Source organism: Kwoniella europaea, chromosome 2 (genome assembly GCF_036810445.1).
Source record: "Kwoniella europaea PYCC6329 chromosome 2, complete sequence".
Lineage (NCBI taxonomy): Eukaryota > Fungi > Basidiomycota > Tremellomycetes > Tremellales > Cryptococcaceae > Kwoniella > Kwoniella europaea.
The window spans coordinates 442,192-460,122 of record NC_089488.1 but is presented as its reverse complement, the minus strand read 5'-3'; the positions used below and the strand labels follow the sequence as shown (position 1 = coordinate 460,122).

The following is a 17,931-nucleotide window of genomic DNA, read 5'->3' as shown; positions in this document are numbered from 1 at the left end:
AGTTTAGATTGCTCAAAAAACAACGAGTGTCGCATAATATACTGTACAATATGTAAAATTGCTGAAACTGATCATACTGCAGTCCATCCTTTCAAGGCCCTATGTTGGACCTGACTATTCGAATATCGATTTGATTCCTTCGGGGCAATCTATAGACTTCACACCTATCCAGGTCAGCCCCTTGCCTGCGTATACTCCAAGAGTTGATACCCTTCGTTGGGATCACCTACTGAAATATCCGTGGCCCATTCTGAACGTGGAGCTACTGGTCCAATCGGAAGTCTCACACTTCGGCAGCCACCTACTTCGTGATCCCAGTCCTAATTCATTGGACTTTGACTTACAAAGGTGTGTCATGAAGAGTGCAAGAGATGATATGGTAGGGGCCTTTGACCCGGGGCAGGTACTGATCAAGATGGTGGATCTTATAGAAGTTCACAGATTGCAGTCAACTGCTCCACTGTCTCATTTAAAATCCGTCTTTCCAATATTGGTACTGTAATAGCGAAACAGGTCCTTCACTTTCGCCTGCTGGCCGTCGTGCTGACGTGACTTTCGCCTTTCGCAACTACTAGATTCCCGGGTATCTGCTTCCTAGCTTGCCTGCACATCAAGCAAGTCAATCATTCATATCTATAATTTTTAATTTTGTTACGCGAATTATAGGGTCAAGGCCTTTTCAAAACCATGACATGTAAGAAGCCATGAATTATTGGGCTGCAACGGGCCCATCTCTAACAACCGCGACGGTCAACGCTTTCTTCTGTTTCTTCTCGGCCTCGGTAATGTACTCTTCGGACTCTTCGAGGGATTGAGTGTCGGGCAGTCGAAGGTTCTCAAGAAGGAAAATAGCAGTGAGAAGGCCAATAAAAGAGATGACGGTACCGACAATAACCATTACTCGCTGTCGTAGTCAAATCCAGAAGTCATTAACATGGGCTCGTACTTCTACTTCTATCAAATTCGATATACTGTACTCACTTGCGCCTCATCCTGAGCTCTGGCAACTCCGTCTCGCTGCCATGTTCCGACGGGCCATTGTGTAGCATATGTCAATGGATCGGCGTAAGCAGCAGCAACAAGTGTTGCATTGCCTTGGAGGTACGTGGTGAGTTTGTCCGGAACGATATTGGTCCACATGGCACCACTGATGGCTGCACCGACGCCGAAAGCTACATAATAAATTGCAGTCCAACCAGCCGTGACCAGCGCGAGGTGTTCATGGGGAGCAGCGGCCTGAATGAGTGCTTGAATAGGATAAGGAATAAAACCATTGGAAGCACCTAGAGGTCGAACAAACCAATCAGCATTCGCCAACGGATTGTCAAAGATGATAACATACCTCGCAAAACTTGAATAATGGCAAGCTCGGCTTGGGAACTATGACTAGTCCTGTATCGGAGCATGAGACCGGTAGCGAGTGTTTCAATGAACATTCCGAAAATGATGATGGGCTTCAAGACTCTGTATTTTCGAGCAATGAGAGCACCAATGACGGCGGTTACCCATCCACCGATCGTGGGGAAACTTGTGATTCGTGTGGCTGAGACTTGTGACTGATCGGCGGCAACTTGGAGATACGTGTAAAGGTATGTGCTGACCGATCGTCCAGCAAGAGGATGCCATAAAGCGATCAAACAACAGCCAACGACTGTTTTCCTCTTGATCAAGGCGAAGGGAAGCAAGGGGATAGGGGCGAACCATCTTTCCCAAGCGACAAAGCCGACAGAGATCACTACTCCAACAACGAGCTGGGCGATAGTGTGGGCGTCACTCCATTTATTGAATCGAGAGTTTGCCAATGTAAGAGTTACAAGGAACAACCCAATACCAACGACAAAGAGAACGAGACCGATAACGTCAAGTTTCCAGAAGATATCCTTCGCATCGGCCCAAAACCTTTGGACAAGAGATGTTTGCGCGGCCCTTTCCCGCTTGATCTGCTTGAGCTGTTGTCTGATAGCTCTCTCGGGACGAGTTCCTCGCCATAGAGTGATGATGATCGGAGTAGTGATAGGCGGGATTAAGATACAGAACATCGCTATATAGAGACGTGGTCAGTTTGTACACAGATAAGCACTCGAATAGAGACGACACTTACCAATACCCCATCTCCAAGAAGTGCTTTCGTTACCGTAACCCAGCATCGACTGAGCTACATTCGCACCTAAGAAGGAGTTGAACACTTGAGGGACGGACGGGGCGACCAACCACCAGTCTGTGGCAAGAGAAGGTTCAGCATAGACCCATACGGACTGCTCAAAGAGAAACTATACTTGCATCGATTTCGCAAAGAAGAGATATCGGCAATGATGATATTCTGAAGCATGAACATTCCACTAATACCAAGGGTATGAATGGCGCTACCAGCGGAGAACTGGACGATACCCTTAGCTGATGCCATAACAGCTTGTCCCACAGTATAGAGGATGAGACAACCGATCTCGGCATACACTCGACCGAAGTAATCAGCAAATTTGGCAATCGGTGTAGGTGCCATGGCGGAGAAAATGGACGTGACGACTGTGACTGAGGCCTGTAGGGAATGTAACTTGAAGCCTTTCGATACAGCATAGTTGAGATATACAGTAGCAGTACTTTGATCTGCAAAGTATCATTTTCCTATTAGCCTCATTTCAATCATATCACAGCATCAATTGTCATTCGGTACTTACCCAGACTCAAACTGTATGACACGAACATGAAGAAGAGGTATATAACGATCCGCCATTTGGTGTTCATTCTTGCTTGCAAAGCGTCCATCTCGATGACACCTCTGGATTTACTACCAATATTGATGACATCTTTGTCAGAGTAGCCACCTTCAGCGCTCGACCCATCCTTCTCATCGTGATTTAGGTCTTTATCCTCGTGAGGCAGCGACACTGATGCTGTGGAGGGTTGAGCGGAGGGGAGACCTCCAAGTACTGGTACAACGGGATCCTCAGATCTTCTAGCCAACATCTCGCAAGTTAATTTTGAGCAGGTTGAGAAATCAAATGCCCAAAGCTTCGCTCACCCCGCTTTATATCTTTTTTTTTTTTTTCGTGAATCGAACCTACCGCGCTCCACCAAGAAAATCTTCATCTGATCTTGGAGTGCTCCGTGTCCTATTTGAAGTCATCGGCCGCAGTCCGATAGAAAGATCGCACTGATTGCCTCAATCGTACCTGTGTTGATCGTCTTGACGAGATGCCATCGGCCGCAGTCTGATCTAATTAGGAATACAGTATGACAGTCGGCTTACACGGAGCGTCTAGTTGGGAGCGGAAGATGCCATGTCCCCTCTTTCTCCTATCTGATATGCCATGCTAAGCATAAGAAAGGCGCTTTAAGCGGGTGCTAGTGCTATGCCAAGATTTCAGTACGTGATTTGGCCCTTGAGGGATCGAGCCCTCTTCTGCAAGCGAGGTTATCTTCAAGACGAGAGCTCTGGATCATGTCAGGCATTGAGGACCTGTTTTAGGGCTTGGTTAGTAGCCCTGATCTTATCTGATATCATCCAGTCCCCAGCCATCCCTTGTCCTGTCACGCCGTTGCGGATGTATTGAGCGGATTCCGTCTGAATGCACGAATGCACTGCGGATACGATCAGTAATCAGGAGGCAGAGGGAGAGACCAGGTGTACGTAACCATCATGGTCCGTAACCTCGCGTAGCAAGTAGGATAGAATGGATTTTGTCCTTCCTCATGATAAATTAACTTTCAGAGTATTCAGTAGTGTGCTCTTGGCTCGACGGATGAACCATGAAAGAATAGATGATCGGCCGATCAAGTTAGGCGTATGAATATCCCGATAGACCGTCAAGTCTCATCGGTTAGGTGATTCAGTAGTACCTCACACGCCTATTTTCCTTGAAAGGTACTTTTGCCTCTTGTCATTACAACTCGTTCTGTTGTCATCTCTTCTGCATCGGTTCATTTCCGATGGAACACTGGATGACACGGTCATTGGCCATCTGAGATCCCAAGTCAAGCCGAAACCCCATCATCTGTATTCAATCTAACGGCCGAAAGATATTCGAAGGACGACGTCTTCACAGTCTCCGATCCATCCTCTTCGAAGGATACCCTGGTATCTGCTGGTTTTGCTGGTATCTGAGCTGCTTTGCTGTTCGGACATGTGAAATTACGGAATGAATTTGTCATGAGTTTGCAAATTCTCCTTGTCTCCACAATGGTTGCCGTCATTTGACTCGATCGTCATGCCAGCATCTTACGATCGTGAACAGTCGCTACCATATGTCATTTGCAGCTTTCGACCCTGAGCTGTCATTTCAAAGTACACCGGTGTGGAGGTTTAAGGTCCCGACAAGCCCCTGATTTCCTGGTTCCTTATTTCTCCTGGTTGGTTGGTTGATTGGCTGGTACGGCCCACCCCGCCAATACCATCGTGGGTGTCTGATCGACAAAACAAAAGGTCCCAATGCCTCATTGATGTGATGGGAATGTTCACAAGAAGAAGATGAATATCTCACCTTGAAAAGCCACTGTCCTATGAGTCGGTTAGGTGGATCCTCAGTCTCTCTCTGCTGAGCTGAATTGATGAGATGCAATCGGAGGAATTGTTTCTGCGTCGACAGGGTTTTGGTGAATTAATCTTTCGGCATTTGAACATAATTGACCCCGCACCGCAATACCATCTTGCTCCTATATTAAGCTTTTAACCGCACAACCTATATCACCTCATAAATGAAAGGAAGCTCCTGGTAAATGTCCGACGAGTACACCATCCCACTCAAGAGGAAAGGAGAGATCTAACCATGCTTCAACTAGCAAAACTAGCAAGGCGAGCTAGCCAAAGCAAATGAAATTGTAATTGTAATTTTGTAATTTACCTCTTTTGATTGTACACTAGTGTACAACCCTCCGGCCAGTACTGTATGCTTCCAATTGCACAACAGCCTGATGGGACGAAATGATATTGCCGAGTCAGTCAGGATAGGTATGAGTGATCGAAGGTAACTTTTGAGGAATCACATGTATCACCTAAAACCCAAGACCCAAGACATATACCATACCTCGGTTCACAGGGGAAAGAAGGGGTGCAAGGGAGGAGAGGATGATATTACTTGATATTTCTAGGGTCAGGGTAGTCACCGAGTCACCGGATCGTTGTGTCACCTCTTTTAATCATCTTTTCCTGCTTTCCCATGCTCCCTCCCCTCCCCCCTTCTGGAAGGTCCAGAAAAAATACATTTTACATTACATTAATACATGATTTTCGATCGACCGGGGCGGGGAGGGACATGGAGTCGGGATTGTCTTTTGGAAACCTAGTATTTCGTAGGAACAGAATAAAAAGCAAAGAAAGCGAGACAAGACGAAACGAAAGGAGACGAGACGAGACGAGACAAAATAGATAAATAAACTCGACTCACAGGGACTCTAAGAGGGATACAAGTTTACAGCCAAAAATTCAGCCGATCCCCAAATACACCCCCACATCCACAATCGATATTCCAACGTAAGACATCCAAGGGTTTTTTGCACAAAAAAAAAAAAAACCTGAGCGTCTGCCCCTCTTCCTCGTTTCCTCCTTGCAAGGGTGGACAGTCACCGAAACGCAACACTGCTTCCAACAACCCAGCCCAAACCCTTAGACACGATCCCAAGAGTCCCAAAGACAGATCTCATCGTTTCGTTTCGTTCGTTTTAACACCATCCCATCCCTACTCTGTAAGACACGACACGAGATCAGAAACATCAATCCGTAGCCGTGACGTCTCACCTCAACTTATCGGATGGGTAACGAACGGTCAATCATCAGGCATCAGTGATCGGGAATTACACAAACGTATCATATCAGTCATCAGCCCAGATACAGGACCAATAGTAGAGTGAATATTATATAAATAGTTTTGTAATTTTCTCGTACATACTTTGTTCTTCCTTATCTTCTTCCTTTCAACATAATTGATACTCATATTGATCAAATCCACCATACAGTCAATTGTACCTATCGTGTGTACATAGTAGAATACATAACAGGAACAGGATCATCTTCACGAGTCAACGTGAGTTGCTTTCACGATGTCCAAGCCCACTTCAATCCGATCCCCATAAAAAACCTCTCCGCAACTCTCCTCTGCTCTCCTCCACCTCTGAGTTTTAGTGTAGGTTGGGTTGGGCCGATTCAGGTTCAGGTCAATGAAATCCCTGTAATCGTAACCTGTAACTGCTGCTACTCCCAACCAGCAGTCAGTCACCAACAAGTTATTCACCCACCCTCATTTCCTTTTTGCATTTTCATCTTCAATTTGACCATCATCAACTCCAATAATCCTCGTCATCATTTAACACCATTATCGTAACGTTATTTCCCACTTTTGGATTCCAAACATTACTTTGCGTTTTCCTTTTCGTCTTCAAAGGAATTCATAAAAGTAAACGTAAATGAGACAACGATTGAACTGACACAACATTATTTCTCGATTTCCTGATACGATCAGTAGCATTGTCGCCCAACCCTTCATCATCGTTTCACACATTACAATTGAGCCTGACAACAATCTCAACCGTTCCACCATCACTCAAGAATAGATAGAGGGATAGGATCCGATTCGGTATACCTACACTATACATACCCCTTTCATCGATCACTTCATTCGCTTTCGGTGGTCTTACAACCCTAATTCCAGCAAACTCCCTTTCTTCGGTCATCTTAAACAACTCGGTTGACCAAATAACTCTTTTGCCAACAGGCTGAAACATCCAGAAAATCTGGTTCATCGAGTAACGATCGACTCCAACCAGTCATATTCCATTGTCTGTCGATATATATATAACTGGTCTATTTCAACTACCTCCTCAACCTCCATCATCGTCCTTGACACTCTCTCTTTCCCTCCACGACCTTTTACTCAATAAAATCTTTCAAGATTTCGTCCTATTACAGCACAAACCACTCTAATATGTCACCCACATCTTCCCTTTCATCCAAATCGCTCTTGTCCAGCTTCAAAGGCAACTCTACCACGTCCCTCATGAACATGAGCGATGACATGGACGGTAGAACCAGAAATGCGAAGGCCCAAAAGAGGCATAGAGAGAAACAAAAGGCTAGAGTGAAAGCGGTGAGTAGCCATTCCACTTACAATCCTTTTCTCAAACACGATCTTTTCTTCTTTCGTTCCTATTGCCACTCATATTTAGCAAATACTGAGTCATCTATCTTTATGCTTTGTTTAGCTCGAAGAATCCGTTCAAGTGCTCACCGCACAACTTGAAGATGCCCGTCGTCAACTCGGTCAACTCCCCTACCCACCTGGTTCATCGCGCATGGGGCTCGGTACGCACTCGCCCGAGTTTGCTCAGATGCAAAATGAGAATAGTTACCTGCGAGAGGAAAATGCCGATCTGAGAAGACAGCTTTACACGCTTAGAGTCACTTATGGTCAAGAGAACCCCGGTGGCGGGAACGGGCCGCAGAATCAAATGCCTAGTCCGCCACCTAGACACGGTAGTGGACAAGGTCAAGGAAGGTCAAACACTGTGAGTTGACTCATACCAAATGCAATGATAGGACTACAAAAGGGTATGCTGACGGTCAATGATATGTTAGAATCCCGCTGGAAACGATAGCTCAGATCCATACAGGAACTCATCAGGGAATGGCAATAGATCAAGAGTTTTATCTGCTTCTTCGGTGAGTATGAGACGACTGCCATCATGATAATGAGTTTTACTGATATGTGCTTTTCGCCACTTTGCTTCATCAGGCTCCAAACGCCTCACCATACGTTTCCTCTTCTTCATTCCCTGCGGATCTAAGGGCTCATTCACTCTCCAACAACAACAACTCCAACAATAATGGATCATCGAACAACTCAGGTAACAATAAACCTCAACAGATCGAATCGAATTATCCAGTAAGGTATGAAGGACACATGTATCCTCCTACTGCACCTCCCCCACATGCTCTTCCACGAAGTCAGATGTACAATGTGGACAATATGCCTTATGGAAGAGGTGAAAGCGGGGAAAACATGCCTTGGGGTCCAGAGGTGAATTAAAATCATACTTTGTACGGCAAGGACAGGATGGACGCTGACACCGAATTGCTTGTGCTGTAGTCTGGCCCGCCCCCTTTTGCTGGAGCTATGGGTTACCCACCTGTTAATTTCCATGAGAACAGTTCGTCAAACGCTGTTTTTGAACCTTGGAGACAAGACCATTAAACGTCGTCTCTGTTTCCATCGACTAGTACAGTCCACATGATTGTTTCGTGTGCGGTCATGGTATCCCATCAACCTCTTCATATCGATCTCCCTATATACCTTTTGAATTTCTCATCTCAACTTTCGTTTATGTGTCAGAGTATGTTTCATCATTTTCTCATCAGTACCCAGCGGATCGGATTTCGGGCGGATTCCTTCCTTTCTGTCATCTGGTATTAGTCTGTCAGTAATTAAATAGTATATTATAATCGTCTCTTTTCCTGTTTGTCTTCCTCTCTGGCTGTCTGTCCTCTTTTATCTCTCATCTTATGTGTCGTTCATGATTCAAAGTTTCAGTATGCATGATTTATTTCCACTATGTACTGTAATTCTTCCACTTTGATTCTCTTTCTTGCTACATTGCGACCTACAAAGAAGCTTACCAGTAACTTATTCAAACCATATGATCGCGGTCAAGCCCTACTCTAAATTAATGCTCATCGCTCGGTGATTTGTGATTGGTGATTTCTGCTCGATGCTTAGTCATACACATTGAGCATAACGTGAAGGGGTTAATAACCACATGTTCCTGGTGTCCTGGACGGGTACACAAAGGGTTCAAAATGTTTGTTCGATTTTGAGCATGGTAGGTTGAGATCGCGATACAGATACATTATAATACAATTTCATAACACGAGTGTATCTTGAAGTCCAAAATCAAAATCAAAATCACGCAAACGAATTATAAATGATGATGAGTGTATGATGTATAGTGAATAATATGTACTCGAGTAATGATCTGAACAGAGCCGATGTCATCATCATGTAAAAAGATCCCTCAGTAGTTTTCTCCCTCTACTGTCTACTGAGATTCTGCATTTGTACCAATTCGTACTGTTCCCGCCCAGAACACCAATAGACATCAGCAACTAATCAAACGATCAGTGGGAATTTGATTACTCACGTAACCTCCTTTCTTAGCTAATAATTCCTGATGAGTACCATGTTCGGCCACTTTACCTTCAGAGAAATAATAAATTTGATCTGAATGTTGGATCGACGATAGTCTGTGTGCAATTGCACTATTCACCCAAGATACCAGTCCATCAGCATCCCACATACTTTCCATATTGGTCAGACATTAGATACTCACATGGTGGTCCTTCCCCTTGAAGCTTTATCCAACGCTTCCTGTACCACCTTTTCACTTTGACTATCCAACGCCGACGTAGCTTCGTCTAACAGCAAAACCTTGGGGTTTCTGATCAATGCTCGTGCAATGGCTATACGCTGTTTCTGACCTCCAGATAATTGTGAACCTTTACCTCCTACTTCTGTATCAAACCCATCAGGAAGGGACATGATGAAATCGTACTATAATCAAAACACACTTAGTCAACAAATCTCATAGGAGGACACGAGGTATTGTAAGACAGACTCACAATATTAGCATCTTTACAAGCATTCTCAATTTCCTCTTGTGTGATTTCCTCCATAGGTTTGTTCGCTCCAAGTAAAATGTTGAATCTGATCGTACCAGCGTATAAAGTTGGTTCTTGAGATACCAAAGCAACTTGATCCCTGAAATTCGATACATTCAATTCTTCGATATCTACTCCGTCTAGTGTGATCCGTCCAATTAAAGGATCATAGAACCGTTCGAGAAGTTGGATTGTAGTGGATTTACCACATCCTGATGGACCGACCAAGGCAACACTGTAGTCAAGTAAAATGAACATACGTTAACAATCAAATTACGAGTAGGGCATGCAGTTTGAACAACTTACTAAGTTCCAGCAGGTACATCAATATTCAATTCCCTCAAAACCCTCACACCTGGTCTAGTAGGATACCTGAAATGTACATCTTCGATCCTGATATGACCTTTGACATGTTCATGATCCAATTTCAACCCTTCAGAAGAATCGGGATCCACCTCAGGTTCGTTGTCCATTAATCTGAAGATTGACGCAGCGGATGAGTTCGCTTTGGAAGCATCGGGAACGAAAGTGAATACATTTCCTGCTTGCATAGACGCGAAGATCTATTCGGTTGTGCGGTGGACATGAGGATGAGTTTTGGACAAGCAAAGATGATGGGGTGAAGGGTTGAAGACTTACAACAGACGTCAAAACAGTGAAGAAATGACTTGTACCATATCGTCCACTTATAATCCACAAGGCACCAATGTAAAAGACCAAAGCGATGATACAGAATGTGATACCTTGACTGGCAGCGTAAAGAGCTTGCGATTTGACGGATGTCCGGCTACCCATCGGCCGCAAGATTAGTACCTATACTTTGGTTTCGTATCCTGATGCATTAGCTAGAAAAAAACACTTACAAGTTGACTTTCATAGGTTCCCTCAAAGCGGTAGAATAGATTCTATCAACGTCGTCCTCCCTCGTCAATGAAGCCACAGTCCTGACCGCGCCAGCAGCTTCAGATGCCAAATGAGCTGAGGAAGCATGTAGCTTTTTCATCTTTTGATCCTTGAGCACCACTACTTTGAGACGAATATATCCACCTGACACTAAGAGCGGAATACAGGCTATACCGATAAGAGCGAGAACTATAGAGAAAATACAAACAGTCAGCAATTGTATATAATCGAACTCAGAGGTAAGCCTTGATTACTTACGAGGACCAAAGCATAAACCGATAATACAACCACCCATCAAGGTCGCGCAGGATTGTACGATCGTTCCTAACGTGACTCCAAATAGACCTTGCACCTTTTGAGGGTTCTCAGCGAGATTGGAAGTGACAGCTCCAGTCTGATGACAAGAATAGGTTTTCCTGTATCAGCTTTTCTGAGCCATACAGAACAGAACTCGATAGTGATGTTGATAAAGCTACTCACGGAATTTTGGTCTTCATCGAACCATCCGATATCATGCCTCAAAACAGCTCTGAAACTCTCAGTTCTCAACTTAGCATTGAGATCCCATCCTGTACCAGAGAAAGCTACGACTTGGATATATGTGGCGCAGAAAGCTAGGATGGCAGTAACGAAATACCACAGACTGCACGATAGATCATCAAGACAGATCAGTAAATATCGAGACTCATGGTTGAACGAGGGAAAAAACTTACGCTTTCCGATCTAGAGCATGTCTAAAAACACCTTGCCAACCATCAAAACCTTGAATTTGGAAATCTGCCAGTGCGTAACCGAACAAGATCGCCAAAGCAGGATATACCATTCCAGAACAGATCGCCCCGATAGTTCCTGCAACCCAAATCTCGAATGTGAGTTGGATTCCTTCTTGGTAGGTCGGACAAAAACAACAAGGGACACTTACCGAAGAAATACCAATTTTTCTGCTTAGAGTTTAATTTCAACAATCTCAAATACATGCCAAAAGAACTTGGTAATTTATCTTCTTCCAGTGCTTCAGCCTCTCTTCGAGCTGTGATATCGTCCAAAGCTGCACTCGCCAATGATCGACCGGTGATAGCTCTTTTCAATTCAGAGAACTCCTTCTCCTTGATTGGCCAGTCTGTAGCTGGAGTACTCTTCACTCGGGATAGAGCTTGATCTTCGGGTGGTGTCACTTTCAAAGAATCTTCGACGGCTTCTTGAGCTAATCTCTGGTTGGCAACGAGTTGTGCGTACTATTTGAGGCATTCTAAATCAGCAATGGATATATGGGTTATCGGCAGTGGCTTGAAGTCGATGCGCTTACAGGTCCATTCTCATTGGCAAGCAACTCGTTATGTGTACCTTGCTCCAAGATTTCACCACCACCCATGACAAGAATCCTATCAGCGTCTCGAATAGTTCTATGGTAACATATGTCAGCACCTGAGCAGTACGAGCAGAAATATGCACTCACGATAATCTATGAGCGATAGTGATAGTCGTTCTACCCATAGCCGCTTTGTCCAGAGCATCTTGTACGATCCCTTCACTCTGCGTGTCCAATGCACTAGTAGCTTCGTCCAACAACAAGATTCTAGGATCTGAGACGATTGCTCTGGCAATAGCCACTCTTTGTTTTTGTCCACCTGATAATAACATTCCTCGTTCTCCTACCATTGTATCGTATCCGTTGGGCAACTTCATGATGAAGTCATGAGCATTGGCATCGATACATGCTTTCTTGACTAGCTCGAACTTTTCAGCATCGGTAGCGTTCTCCCACTTCGATCCGATCAGACCATGTTCGACATTACCTCGGACGGTTGTACCGAACAAGGTGGGTTCTTGTGAGACGAGACCTAGTATACATCATCAGCAAACCTGAGCCAAAGATGCTGCGAACGTGTGGATGTCGTACGGGAAGAGTCGGTGTGAGAGGGTGTGAGCAAAAGAGGTAGCTTACCGATTTGTTGTCTTAACCATTTCAAGTTCAAGTCCCTAATTTCTATTCCATCTAGCTTGATACTTCCTTGGATAGGGTCGTAGAACCTTTCTACCAGACTGACGACCGTCGATTTACCCGACCCACTTGCGCCCACAAGTGCGAAGGTCTTACCAGCTTGGAAAGTCGTAGTGAGACCCTTGAGGATGGGGATATTAGGTCGAGAGGGATAATGGAATTTGACATTTTCAAATGTAATTTCACCATGTACAGTGTCAGGTTTAAGACCTTCGATACTTGCTGAATCGATGAGGGGGACTCTATCAATAGTAGCGAATAATTTCGCGGCGGCTGATTGAGCTTTAGAGACCGCTGCCATTTCCGGTGCGGCCATCGCCATGGAGAATGCACCGATCAAGACGGACATGAATACGTTGATGACGATTCCACTGTCTGCTCGACCTTGGGTGACGAGGATACCACCGTAGAAGAATGCGAGAGCGTATGCGGAGTAAATCGAGAAGACTGATTTACCAGAGAGTCAGTGATTATCCATGCAATATGAGTGCACTCAGATTGAGGAGGTGATGATAGGATCTTCCATTAATATCGATTACAAGTCACATAGCTTTAGGTGGATTTGTGGTTGTCGCACTTGGTTCCGGATCGATAAGATGGATCTAGCTCAACTCACACATGACACTTAGACCAGCAGCTTCGATATAAGCTCCTTTCCTACCTGCTTTCCTACTCAATTCAATATGATCATTAAATTTCTGGCCCAAAATCTTTTGTTTACCGAATGCCTGTACGGTTCTAATACTTCCAATAACTTCTTCAGCCAACGAACCAGCTTTGGCGATGTGCTCAAGAGCGCCCGTACCGAATCTTGACATTGCTGTCATCATGATCCCACCTGCGATGATGATGACGGGGAAAATCGCGGAACATGCCAATGCCAATCTCCATGACCGAGCGAAAGCCAGTGCGAAACCTGCCACGAAAGAGCCGAGAAATTGAGCGATCAGAGCGATCTTTTCGGAAGTACCCTCTTGGACTAGATGACAGTCTGTTTGGATACGGGTGGCCACTTCTCCTGCGCCGAGGTCGTCAAAGTATGCGATCTAAGGTAAGGGAATAGGTACGTTAGCTAAGATGTCGATGATAAGATTGGTGGAGGTGAGTCATGAGTATAAAGAGAGGTACGTCTGTTGTAAGAGCTCCATAGAGAGAAGAGAGTATGGAGATGCCGCTTATGTGACAGATTTTTGTGACGGGAACAGACAGTAGAAGATAAATCGACGAGGTAGGTTTTCACTTACCTCTTGCCTTAGAACCGCCCTTAGATACTTTTCTCTAATCCTCTTCGAATTCAGTTCACCCGTAACATTCCAGACAAACATATACACCCAAGTAGTCAAGAAGATTCCCACACCTATAGCCATGAGGTACAAGGCATTATGACCCGATTGAGTCTTCAAGTCATCTTTGGCAGATTGCAATTGGTCCAATTGATCTTGGCTCAGGGTCAATCCAGAAGAAGATATTTGTTGAGCGATGACAGCATAATTTGTAAAACTCGTTGTTAACCTTCCGAAAATCAATGTCATCAATGGTTGAGCGGCACCAGCAGCTACTGCCAATATCAGACCGATCACCATCCCAACCATCTCCAATGGAGTCGAAAATCTGAATAGGGCAAAGAATGATACGGGCGGTAGGAGGTTGGCCTCATCTTCTTTTTCTTTGGATTTCTTCTCGTCAATCTCTTTGTTCTTCTTCGATCTGGCGAACAAACCTTTCTTCTTGGATTGTGGATGTTTCTCATTGGTAGATGATGATGAATCTTCCCCTATTGATCCCTTTCTCTTCCCGGGTTTCTCGTTGATTACTGCAGACGCAGATCCAGATGAGCTTCCATGAGATTCATGGGATAATGGGAGCACGGGAGGAGGTGGTGGAGCGACGGTGGCTCCCATGGTGGTAGGGAAGGGTATACCACCGGGAATAGTCTTGGTATCTTGATTCAAGTTGAATTTCTCATTCTCCACTGTATTCTCTGTAATTACATTGTCTGCGGATGGTTGATGAGCAGGGTTGGAGGGACTGTCTGGTCGGAGGGGAGGTTTAGATGGATCGGTCACATCTCCCAAGGAAGGTTGGAAAGACATGATGGATTGGTGGGGGTGACAGTGTAGCCAGGGTAATTGATCCTGGGTTCTGGCGTACTGTATTTGTATTGATCGTTCAATGTGAAGCGACAAAGATGATTAATATGAGTTGGGAACTGTTGAATGGTCAGCCCATCGTATCGGCTCATGGCTTATTCTACTTTACTTATATTCCTGGTGACAGTGACATTGACGATGACTCACCCTGTCGGCTCCGAATCTTGGAATAGTCTAATCGGAGACTTTGTGATAGTCCCAAAGTATTAACCCCTTTGACTCGCGTTCACTCGGCAGTCGATTTCTTCGTATGTGGGATATCCTTGAACTGGATGTGATTGTGATTGTGATTGTGATTGTGATTGTGATTGTGATTGTGAATGTGCATGTGCATGCGAGGAGAGAGAGGGAGCACAGTGGATTATCGTTCCACTTGACACCATGCAGTTTAGCAGGGGAGTGGATGAACATGAATGTATATGAATCGATGAGACGGAGATCTGTGACCAGTTGGCCGTGCTGTGACTTGGTGATGTTTGGCTCGTGCCTGGATCGGCCCCCGGTGTTGGTGTTAAGCTTAACACTAACTGTCAGAACAACCACTGAACGATGGGACATAGCATAGAACATACATGAAAGATACTACATGACCAGATTATATACCTGTATCTTCTACAGAACCGAACCAAATACATAAGCGAAACATGAACAAAAGTGAACCGAATACACCCATTGACCTCATCTCCCTTGTCGCTACAGCAATTGACCTCCTGCTTTTCGGTAGACATCGACTCCTTTCTTCAGTTGTTCGAGAGTCAAGAAACTATTGGCAATGCATATCAGCGTCCATGCGCCCTCTGATCGAGCTAGCCTTCGATTATTGATATCTTGGTCAGCAAGCCAGTGGACTTACATGAGGATAGTCCTGTATGTTCGTCCCGTAAAAGCCTCTCGTCAGCTCAAGCAGCACAATAAGCAGAAAGGATGGAGCTCACGTAGGTTGTAATCTCGTCCAAGCCGGTACCCAGCCTTTGAACATGAACATCGCACCTTCCTTTGCCAGACTACGTCAAGAATCCGAATTGAGCACCTGGTCCATGTGTCTCACAACGTGAAAAAGGAATGATACATACGATTGTTTGATCACACCCATCGTACTCGATGTGCCCTTTCCATGAGCAGTCATGATCCTAGATTTGATCACATCGGCAGGTGAACAGACGGCTAGTCATCTCGTCTCATCAGCAGTTGGATAAACTCATCAGAAGAACACTGGAAGATCACTTACTCGTAGCGACTGTGCCCTGTTACAGTTAGACGATATAATCAGTATATCAATTCTGACTCGATGTTTTGAGTACGATGGTAATGGACTTACAGCACCTAAAGAAGCTAAGAAATGCAATACCGGACCATCTTCCAAGACTTTGGTCTTTATCAACTCATGTTTGAACCAATCGTAACTGTGACAACCAGTCCAAGTTCAATATCGTCACCTGTTCAGGTGTGAATTGGTAGTAGGAGATGGTGAGAGAGGATCACTTACCTGGCAAGTTGACTCATATTCATCAATATACTCCTGAACGTGTTCGGACCCATCCCTCTCGTCCAACTTGAAATACCTTCTTCGGACGTCATTCGATAGAATCCTTGGACGGAGTTACGGTAGTTGTACCTGTCTATAGTATGTAAATGGACCAAATAAGTCAGTCAGTATGGGCAAACGTGAAGGTATATGATTTATTGGCAGGAAAGGTCATCGAGCAGTAGAACCGAATGAGGTATTGGAGGTTTTGTAAGTGAACCGATGACTCACGCTCGACAGGTTTCGCCTTATCCGCTTGCATCCTTACCATCAACGTCTCGAACGGTGTTCCAACCACCCCTGCTATACCGCCAGCTATCGATCCTGCTAAAGCCATTTTCCATGCTGGTGGTGGACCGGGACCTGCAGTATGATGTGAATGCCGAGAAGAAGAGGTTGAGGGATAGTGTGAAGATAAAGTCGAGAGAATGATACCATGTAAGATAAGCTTGATCTTTTGATTAGTTTGTACAGCATGAACATACCTTTATGTACCTCCGCTTTAGCCCAATCATAAGCTGCGAACCTAGTCATTGAATAAGTCATTTGTCGAAGTAAAGTTCCCGTCAGTCCGTCAAACAACCCTCTTGTCCCTGCGTATATAACGTTCACACCCATCAGCCAGTAAGCATGAATGTAACGGAGGGGGACGGGTGGTATAAACGTACCATTGTTATGTACGGTTTTCTTGAGAGATTGGATCATCCCTTTATCACCACTCGTTTGTAGACGGACCTTTACATTCATCACAAATCCTCAGTACCTCTCCACTATCCAGAGGACGAGGACGTAATACGCTCAAAGAAGAGTGGATCTACCTTGGTCAGATCCAATGGATGGGTTATACTCGCCGCTATGGAAGCTGCTACACCTATATAGCATGGTGATAACGTCAGCACGGTCGGAACATTTTGAGACGTAGCACATGACGACCTCTCTATCTATATCCAGACTTGGATGTGCATGTAGTTCATAGGAACAAATCATGGACGCTTACCTCCTAACCAGAAGGGATAAGGTTTATTCACCTTGGTGATTGTTGAAGGTGACGAGGACATGATTATAGATTCTCCTCTCTAGCTTATCCCACTGGTGGGAATTGTTTGTTTCAACGTTATTCGTGTGGGTCGAGTAGCACAGTATACCCCGATGGATGGTGAGTGGTAATATGGGTGGTGGGGTATATAGCATTATCTATCTATGGGATGAACGTAGCTGACCAAGAGGAATGATGGATGAGGAATGCCCATGAGCCATTGTCGATCAATCTGTCATGTGTAGTATGATCTTTATCACCTGACACATGCCTGTGTATATACTTGTACATCCCCAATGTGACATGTCGTCGTACTCTTCTTGCACAGTAGCTGTTTACCACCCATCATCGCTCGTTCCCTTGGTCCTTCAATATTCAAGCTAAATCGTGCTATCCCGGAAGAACGCCAATGGACCACTTTCTTGGTTATTCATACATATAGTCTCACCACCAGCAGATCATGATTCCGATGATAGTTACTCAAACAGTTGAAAAGGTGAGAAGTAATCACAAGCGGGTTATGTTATGATCAAGTGGTGAGCCCGGATAAAACCTTACCCGAAACCCAATACAAGATACAGCGATCGTAATCAAATCGTAATCTCGTAGTGCCGTTTGTGAGCGGGACATCTGATCCCGCTAATCCCAATCATACAAACCTCTGGGATTTTGGCT

At 44.9% G+C, this 17,931-nt stretch overlaps 4 protein-coding genes across 4 annotated transcripts; 1 reads left to right on the top strand and 3 right to left on the bottom strand.

Moving 5' to 3' along the window:
• Positions 1–709: 709 nt before the first annotated feature.
• On the bottom strand, positions 710–2,964 carry V865_006512 (uncharacterized protein; the record flags this gene model as incomplete). The annotated part of the gene is made up of 6 exons (XM_066230270.1): positions 710–904; positions 982–1,283; positions 1,343–2,041; positions 2,102–2,218; positions 2,281–2,604; positions 2,676–2,964. 6 exons carry the CDS (start codon positions 2,962–2,964, stop codon positions 710–712), a joined length of 1,926 nt encoding a protein of 641 aa, XP_066086367.1.
• A 3,950-nt stretch (positions 2,965–6,914) lies between these two features.
• On the top strand, positions 6,915–8,180 carry V865_006511 (uncharacterized protein; the record flags this gene model as incomplete). The annotated part of the gene is made up of 5 exons (XM_066230269.1): positions 6,915–7,076; positions 7,192–7,494; positions 7,565–7,648; positions 7,722–8,006; positions 8,076–8,180. 5 exons carry the CDS (start codon positions 6,915–6,917, stop codon positions 8,178–8,180), a joined length of 939 nt encoding a protein of 312 aa, XP_066086366.1.
• An 834-nt stretch (positions 8,181–9,014) lies between these two features.
• On the bottom strand, positions 9,015–14,638 carry V865_006510 (uncharacterized protein; the record flags this gene model as incomplete). Its single annotated transcript, XM_066230268.1, has 16 exons — positions 9,015–9,053; positions 9,124–9,241; positions 9,313–9,533; positions 9,602–9,875; positions 9,947–10,203; positions 10,280–10,427; positions 10,504–10,732; positions 10,802–10,937; positions 11,024–11,186; positions 11,257–11,392; positions 11,466–11,778; positions 11,850–11,946; positions 12,000–12,384; positions 12,489–12,992; positions 13,162–13,591; positions 13,790–14,638. The coding sequence occupies 16 exons, from the start codon at positions 14,636–14,638 to the stop codon at positions 9,015–9,017; spliced, it is 4,299 nt and encodes a 1,432-aa protein (XP_066086365.1).
• Positions 14,639–15,388: 750 nt separating this feature from the next.
• Positions 15,389–17,278, bottom strand: V865_006509 (uncharacterized protein; the record flags this gene model as incomplete). The annotated part of the gene is made up of 12 exons (XM_066230267.1): positions 15,389–15,458; positions 15,549–15,560; positions 15,631–15,699; positions 15,769–15,859; positions 15,924–15,939; positions 16,014–16,098; positions 16,182–16,314; positions 16,452–16,583; positions 16,706–16,813; positions 16,889–16,955; positions 17,039–17,091; positions 17,218–17,278. 12 exons carry the CDS (start codon positions 17,276–17,278, stop codon positions 15,389–15,391), a joined length of 897 nt encoding a protein of 298 aa, XP_066086364.1.
• Positions 17,279–17,931: the final 653 nt, after the last annotated feature.